At 37.8% G+C, this 12,135-nt stretch overlaps 1 protein-coding gene across 1 annotated transcript in view; it reads right to left on the reverse strand.

Moving 5' to 3' along the window:
• Window positions 1-1,245: 1,245 nt before the first annotated feature.
• The window catches only part of Igsf10 (immunoglobulin superfamily member 10), a 28,142-nt gene continuing 17,252 nt past the window's right edge, over window positions 1,246-12,135 (reverse strand). The window contains exons 6-7 of the mRNA XM_059265388.1: window positions 10,344-11,244; window positions 1,246-3,777 (exon numbers count right to left, since the gene is read on the reverse strand). Coding sequence (XP_059121371.1) covers window positions 1,869-3,777; window positions 10,344-11,244 — 2,810 coding nt within the window. The 3' untranslated portion in view covers window positions 1,246-1,868. The remainder of the gene's footprint in view (window positions 3,778-10,343; window positions 11,245-12,135) is intronic.

A 12,135-nucleotide genomic window follows, 5' to 3' on the forward strand; every position in this document is an offset into this window, starting at 1 on the left:
TAGTGAGTGAGTCATACCCTGTCCTTTCTGGTCTCTAACCAATGATTATTGATAGTTAAAATGCCAGTTTCAGTTTGTAGCTCAATATTGCAAACAGCAGCAGGAGTGTTATAATTGCATAGCATTTGTATGCACTTTACACTTTGCAAAAGTTAAATTATTAATCAGTTTGCACATGAAGGCGATGCTTATACCTTTGTTGCTATTTGTTTTGTTTCTTGAGATGAGGAAGATAAGTCATGCTAAGGCCCTCTAGTTATGAGATGCTTTGGGAGATGAGGAGAAACCTAGAGCTGTTTTCCCCTGTACGTTAATTATAAAGAAAGCAACTGGAAATTTAAATTTAGTTGTTGTATTTACTGCCACTTAATTCAGTACTCTGAGAGGCTTTTTTCCCCTATAGCAAATGCATGTGGTTGGTATCAAAATGGTCATAAGGGAAAACCCTGTTGTAAAACTTTGTCATTTTCTTGGTGGGTTGCAGATAGGAATTTGTCTTAAGATGGAAAGCCCAGCTCTTATTAAAGATCAGACCTTGCAATATAATGGATTTGGGTATACTTACCATAATTCCTGGTTATATATGTGTTATATTATAGGCTGATTATTTTTAGGGTTGCATTCCTTGTTTTATTTACCTCTCCCCATCCAAAATTAGAAGGCAGGTATCATTTGACCTCTGGCAGCCATAGAGTACTGATGTTGACAGCAATCATGACAGAAAGTAGGCATGATGGAGACCCAGTGGTGTTAAGTCCCAATGATTGGCACAAACTAACAAAGGCCTTGGTTTCAGTGTTCTAAGCTAACTGAATAAGACTTGTGGCTTTTGTTTATCATTTACAAGGCTCCTACAATTCATAAATAGATGAATATTTGGACAGAAGCCAGAGAAATTATACTGGAAAAACCTCAGACTTTAGAATAAAAGAGGTAAATCTATGATACCCCCATATATCTTTGGGTTGAATTAAACATGTAATACAAGTACAGTGAATTATATAAAAAAACAACATTCAAATTTTAAATACAGTGAAACTTCATTATATATACTCTTGTAAAAGAGCAATTCCTCCTTAGAAAATCTTTCTTACAAATGGCTCCAAACAATGGGTGCCTTAGCTAGGTTTTAAAGTTACAAAGAAGTTTCGTTGTACTTGTAAAGCCTTTTTCAGAGTGACAGAGGTATGGACAAATATGAAACTCCCTTTCCACATTTCCTGATGTGTGAGCATTAGGCGACTCTTTACATGTGGAAAGCTTTTGTTTATTTGTTTTTTAATGCGGGTATTAAAACAATGAGAATTTTCAGTGTGAACAAATGGTAAACTGACTTATAAGCAAAACAGTTCAGTGCTTGTTTTCTGTAGGTTCTATCAAACTGTTTATAAACCAGTAACAAAATATTTGTACGTGATGATTTACATAGACTGCAAATTTAATCTTTCCCATTGTCTCCATTCTGAGTGCAAAGTTTGCGACACTGGTAGAAAATGGACACTAGGCAACTGGCAACTGATAGTGAGAGAAGGTCTCTTTACTGAAAATTCAGGTGCATCAGCTGTTTGTTATTTTGTAGTGGATCGTTTTCTCTTAATGTCTGTTATTTGTTGGCAAAATCAAAGTGCCTTAAGTTAAGAGTTCGCGTTGAAATCCACAGACACTTGGCATCAGTTCATAATGCATTTATTTACAAGTCTCTTTTGCATGTCCATTGTAAATTTAATACTGTAAATGTATCCAAATTCATTTCCATGCCTATGGCTGCCTTTGATTAAACTTCTTCCAAAAAAAACAAAACAAAACAAAAAACAAAAACAATAAACCCTTCAGATGTTGACTCTGTTCAATATTGGTTTTACTTCCTGTCAGATGACTTGAATGTAAGTTGTTGCATAATCAGTGCCAAGCAGGTTCAGGGCTGTGCATTTGTAGACTCCAGAATCTGAGGTTTGGAGATCCTGAATGACCAGGGTGCCTTGTGGGGGAAGCGGCTTACTTCCATGGGTTTTCCTTTCTCTTGCCTTTGGGAGCAGGGAGTGTCCTGGCCTCTCCCAGATAATCTCTGGCTTGGGGACTCCCAGGGCCATACAGTGGAGCTGCACTGCTTCTCCCGTCCTCCTGAGTACACTCCTGGGTGGGTAATTTATAATTCGGGGAGGGTAGGCCACAATCATCACTGGAATAGTAACCACTGTATAGCCAACACTGTTTTGAGCCCTACAGATATAATTCCCCCTGTCGTAAGCTGTTGTTTCTTTGATGACCAATGTGCCATTTTCATGCAGTATGTATTTTCCATTAACGTGGGGTCTGTCTATGACATGACCACTTGGTGTAGTCCATTTGACATTTGGCTTCGGGATTCCATCAGACAGACAGTGCAGTGATAGAGATTCTCCACTGACACTTTTTACCATTCCTAGTGCATATGTCAGAATAACTGGCTTCTGTCCGATTTCTAATAGGATGAGTTTCTCGATATAACCAACTTTATTTCTAGCTGCACAGCGGTACTTTCCTGACTTGTTCCGAGTTGTTTTATAAATGATGAGAGAACCATTGCTTGCTATCAGATACGAAGAATGTTGTGGTCTATTAGAAAGCTGTGTGCCATCGGGTAAAATCCAGATGATTTCAGGTGGTGGGTTCCCATCAACAGAGCAGTTCAGTGCTGTGGACTTGCCAACCTGAGCAATTACTTTTTCGTTGAATGGATTTCTGAATGTTGGTCTTCTCAGCATTTCCAGTACTTTTAACTGCACCACCAACACACTCTCTCCCCCTTCATTCCGAGCCACACAGATAAAATCTGCTGAATCAGAAAGCCTGATGTTCCTAATCTCCAAGGTTCCATTCTTATGGACTGTGATTCTGCTTCCATAGTATGGAGCTGTGAGGAAAATATTACCTGGCATAATCCATATGATCTGGGGAGCTGGGATCCCATCTGCTCTGCAGTCAAAGTATTTTTTTGAGTGCCGAACAGCTGTGGCTTTAATAACAGTTCTGTTTGTGTACAGACCATTGATTAATGGAGGTTTAGAGACAATGTCTAGTTTGTACATTTTAGTGTCATCCCCACTAGGATTCCGAGCTACACACACATACTCCCCAGAGTCCAGCACTTTCACTTTATTAATAGACAAAGTTCCATTGGCATGAAATATGTACCTGTCATTGGAGAATGAAATGACATCATTGGAAGGCAGCAACCAAAATATACTTGGTGTGGGTTCCCCAATGACCTCACAGTCAAGGACAGCTGTGTCTCCAACCCTGATCCTCATGTTGGTCTCGTTGCCTTGCCTTATCCGTGGGATGGCTGTTACAACGGTTAGGTGGACTTTCATTTCATCTTTCCCTAAGGTATTCTGGGCATAGCAAATATAATCTCCTTCCTCTGCGATTCCAACTTTGTTGAAATACAAGGTTCCGTTGTGGAAGAGGGTATACCTCTTGGTCCTGTGGCCACTGTCATCAGCTTGCATGGCGTTGTTGATCATTGTTCCATCAGGCAAACTCCAGGATACCTCAGGCACAGGGGAGCCAGAAGCCTTGCAGTCAACTTGGAAATCTTTCCCATGGAGCACTTGCTTCTTAAAGTGCTGCTTGTGTTCAATTTTGGCAGGTGTCAATCTTAGGCGGACATGCATCAGGATCAGATCGTCTCCCATTTTGTTCCTTGCCACACACAAGTAGTCACCACCATCTTTTTCTGTCACCGGTCCAATAACTAAGGATCCATTCGGATAAACATGGATGCGGCTGCCCATTCTAAGAAGGAAAGGGACAGATGTGAAAGTGTAGCTGCTTGCGGTGGGAAAAGTTGCCGTTTTCAAAGACTAGATATGGAGCTGAGGAGATGGCTCAGTTAGCAATCTGCCTGTTGCACAATGGTACAATGGTAAGACCTGGAATGGGATCTCCAGTGGCCACTTAAAAGGTAGATACGGCAGTGTGCATCTGTAACCCCAGCACTAGGGGCATGGAGACAATGGATCCCTGGAGCATGCTAGACATCTAGTGTAGCTGAATAGATGAACTCTAGGTTCAGGGTCCATAGAAAGTGATTGCAGAAGACACCTGCTGTTTAGTTACCTCTGCACCACACATGCACACACCAACAAGAACATGGGCACACCTTACACAAACACATGCAAAGACTAAAATCTGTTACCAATTTATATACGTTTACAGAATACTGTACTATGTAGAAATGGCCTTATTTGTATGATGTTATCTCCCTCCAGCCTTACCAAGAGATGACTGCCATATTTATGCAAGTTATCTTTTATGAAATTGTGACATATAGATAAAATGAAGTCATTGTCACAGTTAAGCTTATCACCATTTCTACCACATCCTGCCCCCATGTGTGTGTGTGTGTGTGTGTGTGTGTGTGTGTGTGTGTGTGTGTATGATTTCTTAGACTGTTACAATGAAGATCTAAATCACTTACTGTTATCTAAGCCATTTGCTTAAAAACTCTGTAACAAGGCATGATTTACCTAAGACCAGTGGTTATTTCCCAAATAGACTTCAAGTGAACCTCCTTTATATAATTTTTAAAAACAGCTCATGGTAAGAGGAATGCTGGAAATAGCAAATATAATCTCCTTCCTCTGTGATTCCAACTTTGTTGAAATACAAAATATTCTTAGATATTTTGTATTTCGAACAAATGGAACCACAAAAATTAAAATTCTCTACTAATGAGGATAAACAACTCATATGTATGTGTTAAATTATTGCCTGATGATACTTTTACAATGTATTAATGAGGCAGTTATTAAGTTATTTAACGAGAGAACAATTTCTCCTTTGCCTGCTGCAGAGGGCACCAGTCTACAACTCATTAGAAGCTGAAGTACCTGCTGCTGTCTGGGCACCTGTAAAAGGACTGGTTTCCAGATTGGCTCCAGCACTGTGGACTGCCAGTGCATTGCCTGTAATTGCCACATTTGACCACCAGATGGAAGATCTTTCCTGATAAAAGTGAGCCTCGCTTTTAGGGCTAAGAATAGAATCAAGGTCACCCCTTTCTTTTGACAGCATGCGGTAAACACACAAATGAAACTAAAAAGTGAGAACTTTACATTTTACATTTTTCACTCCACATTGTTATCCATCCAGTGTGTGTGTGTGTGTGTGTGTGTGTGTGTGTGTGTGTGTGTGTGTGTTGTGTGTGTGTGTATGTGTGTACACTGGGCTCATCAGGCCTGGCAGTGAGTGTCTTTACCTACTGAGCCATTTAGTTGATCCCAAAACTTCTTAATGAACACATCTTCAAAGCATCTAGTGGGCGCTGGAGAGATGTTCCAGTGATTAAGAGCATACAGCAGCAAACACCTTCACCTGCTGAGCCATCTGGCTAGCCCAGGACTCCTTGAAGCATAACTGTTACCCAACTCGGCAGCCTCAAGTCAGTTTCAGACCTGGAGAGTACTATGTATAGAATAATATAAGAACAGTGTGCTTTTTGTTTTTCTCAAGCAAGGAAGGAATTTCTCTGAAAAGATGCCAAGGTGAAGTCATGATAATGTGTACACAAATAAAGGAAATTACTAGATAACTTTGTATAGTCTTTGTGTTATCTCCAAGTATTTCTCCCACTCTACAGAGGAAATCTCCAGATGAACTTGATTGAAGTCTCAGGAAAGCCTGTCTTTTATGTGGTGCCACACTGGCATCTGTTATTAATCTCTCCTAATGCATTCTAAAACATTTTTTTCCTTAAATTTGGCTGCATTATTAAAACTTCAACATGGATAGTCTGAAATACTTGGAGCCTATGCTCCAAGACTAGAATGTCTGACTGAAGTGATATGGGGTTGGCCTAGGCATCAGGCTTTTTACATGATTGTCATGTGTAGCAGAATCTAAGGGCTACTGCCATATATGTTGGATCTCCCATAAACTGTATTAGCATTGTATGGGGCCAAATTTATGCATCTTTCTTGGCTTCTCTTTCCAGAGATTCAGATTCAATAGATGTGAAAGCTTTGACTGCAGTGCTTGACAAATATCTCAGGTTACTTATGAATAATTAAATTTGAGACCAAGACTCAAATTTTGGTGTGCATTACAATTACCTTAGGGGCTTCTAAAAACACAGAATCCTTGTCAAAATAATCACTGCTTCTGAGTCACATTCTTGGTTAATGTTAATGCTACTGGTAAAGAGAGAGCCTTTTAAAAACAACTGATTTAAAGTGGTGCCTCAAATCTGATTTGATGTTACAGGATGTAACATCTTCCATTAACCAACATTGGAAGAACAGTGACATAAGAACAAGCTTATCTGTTTAGGAGAAGGCTGGGAACTTTTCAAGGAGCCTTGAAGTGAAATACAAGTGAAAAGACAAGCAGCAACTTGACAAGATTGTCTTTGCTTCCCTGTTAGCTTGACAAAGCCTAAAATTAGCTAAGAGTCTCAACTGATGGAATTGACACACAACATTGGCTTGTGAGTATATCTGAAGGAGACTGTTTTGATTGATAAGGGAGGTCCCAGCTCTCCCTGATTGGCACCATCCCTAAGCAGCTGCTCTTGGGTTGTATAAGAAATGTAGCTGAACATGAGCCAGTGAGTGAACCAGCAAGCAGCATTCCTCCATGTCTCTGCTTCAAGTTCCTGTCTTGAGTTCCAACCTTGACTTCTTTCAACTTTAGACTATAAACTAGAAGCTGTAATAAACGGTGTTCTCCCCTAGATGGCTTTGATCATAGTGTCTGTCACAGCAACAAAGAGAAACTAAGACGATGATAGAGCAGTTGTAAATATTTGTACTGGATATAGTACCAGCTGGATATACAAAGCAAATAATAGATCTGAAGAATTAAGTCCAATGTAGTAGTAGTATAAATATCAATACCTAACTTTCTCAATAGATAAAAAAATCTAGACAGAAAAACTAAGAAACATCTGAGTTTGACCACACTGTAGAGAAAACTGACCTAACACATATTTTTAGGAGACTTCATCCAACCAGTATAATATACAATCATCTCATCAACATTTGGGATTTTCTCTAGGACAGCCCATATGTCAAGTATCAATAAATTTTTACAAGTTAAAATCATTTATCTTCTCGGGCAACAAATTTAATGAGAATGAAAAAGTATATAGATATATGGAAATGAAATAACATGCTCTAAATGAGCTAAGGGTAACTGAAAAATGAAAAGGAATTTTTAAGAACATTAAAATTACAACAATATATCAAAATCTGTGTAGTACAGCAAAATCAGTCTTGAGAAACATGTATACCAAAGTATGTAATTAAAAAAAGGTTTCAAACAATAGGAACCTCAAGGACTTAGAAAAACAAAGACAAATCCAACCCAAATTAAAGGAAAAATACCAAAATAAAAAGTAAAAACAAAATTTGCAAAAGGCAACGAAATTTGTACTTTAAAAAAAGGGAATAGCATCTCTAAATCTTTACCTAGATTAATTAAAAAAAAAGACAGCCACATAAATCCAAAAGGAAACATAACTGATAACAATAGTTAATGTCAACTTTATAGGGTCCAGAATCACCCAAGACACAAGTCTCTAGGCACACCTATAAACTGTTTTCTAGGTTGTCTAGATTAGGTTAGGCTCTGGGCATGATTGGAGGAGGGTTTTTTCTTGATTAATTGAGGTGGGAAGACTCACCCTAAATGTGGACAGCATCTTTCAGCAGCAATAGAGACATGAGGTCCAGAGCAAAAGTCACTGAAGCCATTTGCCTTGCTTACCCTTGTTTGTTGCTGGTGAGCTCATCTACTATGCTGCCAGTGCCACTTTTTGCTGACATCAGCAGTCAGCAGCTTTGGTCTATCAAAGTGAACTGAAGACTGGGCCTTTAGTTCCAACCTGGGGCTGCTGAGAACACATAGCTCCAGGAACTGTGGAGCAACTGGTTCTGAGCCTGTGGAGCAACTGGTTCTTAGCCTTATCAATGTGAAGACACCCATTTGTTGGGCTACTCAGACCTTGTCATGGAGGCCAATTGCATCCCCACTCAGTATATATGTATTCTACTGGTTCTGTTCCTCTAGAGAACCCTGATGCTACAAAATTACAAAAGATAATTTAAAAGCAACTATGAGTAATATGGCAAAATCACATGAATCCAAGAAGTACTGGACAAGTTTCAGGAAGTATACAGCCTACTAAAATTGATCAAGAAAATATATACAGAGTAATGATACTGAAGCAGTAATGAAAAATCTTCCATCTTTATAAAAACATCCTAGTACCTGACAGCTGTACTGATGATTTCTATGAACATATAAGTGTTACTTGTGTTTCTTCTTAAAGTATAAATAGAAATGCCAGTAACTCTATCAACATATTTTTAAAGGGGCAGCATATCCTCATTCTAAACCAAAAGCACAACAATAAAAAATTTTAGACCCATATCCCCAATAAACATACATGTAAAATTTCTCAAGAAAATACAAGTAAACTGAATTGAGCATTTCAAAGTGTACATAGACCATGATCAATTAGGATTAACCTCAGAGATGCCGGATGATTTAACATTTGCACATCAATAAACAATACAACACTTGAATCAATACAAAACCATATGATTGTCTTTAAAAATGCAAGAAAATCATTTGGTAAGGTTTAATGTCCTTTTATGATAAGAATAAATTAGATACTGAAGGAATATATCACAAATTATTAAAGCCTATATATGAAAAATCTACCATCAGTACCACACTGAATTAGAAAAGGCTAAAGCGTTCTTTAGATTGGAACAAGACTCCCTCTGTTCCTGCTGCTCTTACTTAATACAGCAAGAAAGTCTTGGTGAAAGGAATTAGGATCAAGAAAGAACTGAGGCATCCAAATCAGAAAGGAAGAAGTTGAAGTAGCCTTGTTTTCAGGTGCCATTATTTTACATAGGAAAATAAAAATACTCCATTAGAAAGCTTTGATAACTTACAAACAAGTCAGTAAAGTTGCAAGATAAAAAATCAACATACAAAACCTAGCATCTTTACATGTCTATGATGAATTGCTTAAACAAACAAAAACAAAAACCCAGGGATCAAAAAAAAAAAAAAAAAAAGCACTCCAAACTACTTAGGAAAAAGTAGAAGGTAAAAGATTGCTACACTGAGAATTATGAAACAAATTCTAGAGGATACAAAAAATGGAAAGGCATCCGATGTTACCAGGTGAAAAGGTTAATCTATGAATTCAATGAAAAATCCTATCAAAATTCAAATCACTTTCTTCTAAGAAGTAAATAATCCTATAATTTATAAAGAACCGCAAAGGCTCAGAGCAGCTGCAGCAATTCTGAGGGGGGAACGAGAGAGCTGGTCTTGTGAAATTAAACGCAAAGCTGATAAGTGAAGCATTGAAGATACTGAATGGGGACACGTACAGGGGAGAAAATACATGTAAGCATGTGGGTTCTAACGTTCACACTCTCCAGCTCAGCATCTTATAACTTTACATCTTAGTGAATTACAATTTAACATTTAAGGTAATTTTGATACCTGAAAATTAATATTGACATTTGGATTAAAAATTACAAATCTATTCATTTTATTCTGTATCAACTCACCGTAACACTAGGAAAAATACCTTAATTTCCAATATCCACATAAATTCATATATATTATATTTAATTTTTATTGCATGAATATTTTAATAAATGAATAAATGTAAGTAAAAAGTGTTCATCTACATCTCTTCCTGGATTATGGAAAATCATTACACAAAGTCATAACAAAATTTATAATTCATAAGCTATAAATTATGCTTTTCAAAGCAAATATATATAAAGAGGATAGTAGAAAACTGTATCTGATAGCATCAAGTTCATGGAATTTTTAGTATATTTCACTCTGAGAAGATCTTAATGTGCCTTTCATAAAGTGCACTGCAATCTTAAGAAAGGATTATGACATAACTAAAGCATGAAGCATCTGATAAGAGAAGGTCCTGAGTAAAATACAGAACATCTTGTTCCTAGAGCCTCAACCTTATCACTAGTTCTCTTTTTGATATGGAGATTATGAATAACTTCACACAGTTACCATTTTTAAAGCAGCCCACAAGAAAAGAAAAAAGAAAAAAAATTGCCTGCCACCAATATGGAGGCTAATAAGATCCTCCCATAGTTCTCAACTGTCCAAGAATGTGGACCCCAGAGTTAAGAATGTAAGACTGATTTTGTAGTCATTGAGGTCAAATGGAGTTCCTTTCTATAGACAGTCACCTTCCTGTGCATCATGTGTGGCCTTTGAAGCTACTGCTAGCCTTGCTGTTTCCCATTTTAGAAACTGTAAAGCTAAATAAATGAAAGGGATAATTCTAACAGGCTTACCTGTGCCACTGGTCGATGACAGCCTTGGATGGTAACCTCCAGATTATTCTAGGTTTTGGATCCCCAGTAGCTGAGCAGTTCAGTAGTAGTTTCTCACCCACATTCACCTCTGTCCATTTCTGAGAGGCAATTTCTATCCTGGGGACTGTCTCTCGCTCTTCCACTGTAAGAATCACTACCCTTCTCTCTGAGCCTGAGGAACTGGTGGCAATGCATTCGTAAGTGCCCCTGTCTGAAGGAGCGATGTTTCTTATATACAGAGTTCCATTTGAATACAAGAAAAACCTGGGATGAGTCAACTTCAGCGGTTCTAGTTCAGTCCCATCATAGAGGACCCAGTGGACACTGGGCTTCGGAGTTCCTTTTGCAGTGCAGGGCAGTTTCAAACTTTCACCTGAAACCCCAATGATGGCTTGCTTCTTTTGCTCTAGAATAACTGGGGGAGCTGTGATGACTTGTATCTTAATGAGCAGTGAATCCTGGCCAGCTGGGTTGCTGGCCACACACTTGTAAAAGCCACGGTCATAGAGACTCAGATTGCGGATGACCAAGGTCCCATCAGATGTCACCCAGACCTTTCTGTTTCCCTTGGATGTTTCTGAGACCACTGTTTGGTTTGCAAGTATCCAGGAAACTGTAGGCACTGGCAAACCTTCCACTCTGCACTTTAATTCCACAGTACTTCCAGAATGAACTGTGATCTCCTTGGCATGTCTCTCCAGGATCCTGGCAGGGTAGGAAACCACAGACAACATGACCTGAAGGTGGTCTTTGCCTAGAGGATTAGATGCAGAGCACAGGTACTGTCCACGGTCCTGAATACTGACCCTCCGGATGGACAAGGTGCCATTAGGAAACACATGGAACCTGCTTTTCTGTGTCCCTTGGGATAGTTCAAGTCCTAATAAGATGAAAAAATTGATACATATAGTTCATCAGCATCAAAGACTGGATAGAAAACATGAAACTATGTTTTTGTTAAGCTGACAATAAATACTACTAAAAAAAAAAAAACTTCAGATTGCTAAAAGTGTTTCTCAATTTTTTATTCACATAAATTTAAATTTAAAATCCAGATAGTTCAACATGACATTCTTCTATGTAAATTTATATATATATGTATATATATACACACACATACATACATATATATATATATATATATACACATTTGATCTAGTTTCAAAGTATTTTTGTTGGCTTTAACAAATTACTCATTTTAATGTTTTTATTTTTGATATTACAATATGATTAGATCATTTTACCCCCGTTCCTTCCTTCAGCTCCTCCCCTGTACCCCCTCTTTCTCTTTTTCAAATTTATGGCCTCTTTCTCTTAAATTTTATATATATATATACATATATATGTATATATATGTGTGTGTGTATAGTATAGTATATAAATTATAATAAGTATATATAAATAAATAAACATAATATTCTCAGCCCTATGTTACCTGTATGTATAAGATTTTAGTGCAGACCATTTAATATCAGATAACCAATTGGCCCAAACTATTTTTTAAAAACTTGTTTTGAGATGGGATCTAATTTTTTAGCTCAGACTGGCATTGAACTCATCCTCATTGCTTGGAGTATATGCATGTGCCATTCTATCTAGCTTTAAAAACTATTTGTTTAAACTTTATCATTACATTTTGTTGACTTGTGTATGTATGTATAGGCACATGCTGGTTTTTGTGTGTATATATGGGCACATACATGCCATTGCCAGTGTGTAGAGATCAGAAAACCACCTGTGGGAGTTGGTTCTCTCTTTCGACCATATCTGT

Source organism: Peromyscus eremicus, chromosome 6 (assembly GCF_949786415.1).
Source record: "Peromyscus eremicus chromosome 6, PerEre_H2_v1, whole genome shotgun sequence".
Taxonomy (NCBI): domain Eukaryota; kingdom Metazoa; phylum Chordata; class Mammalia; order Rodentia; family Cricetidae; genus Peromyscus; species Peromyscus eremicus.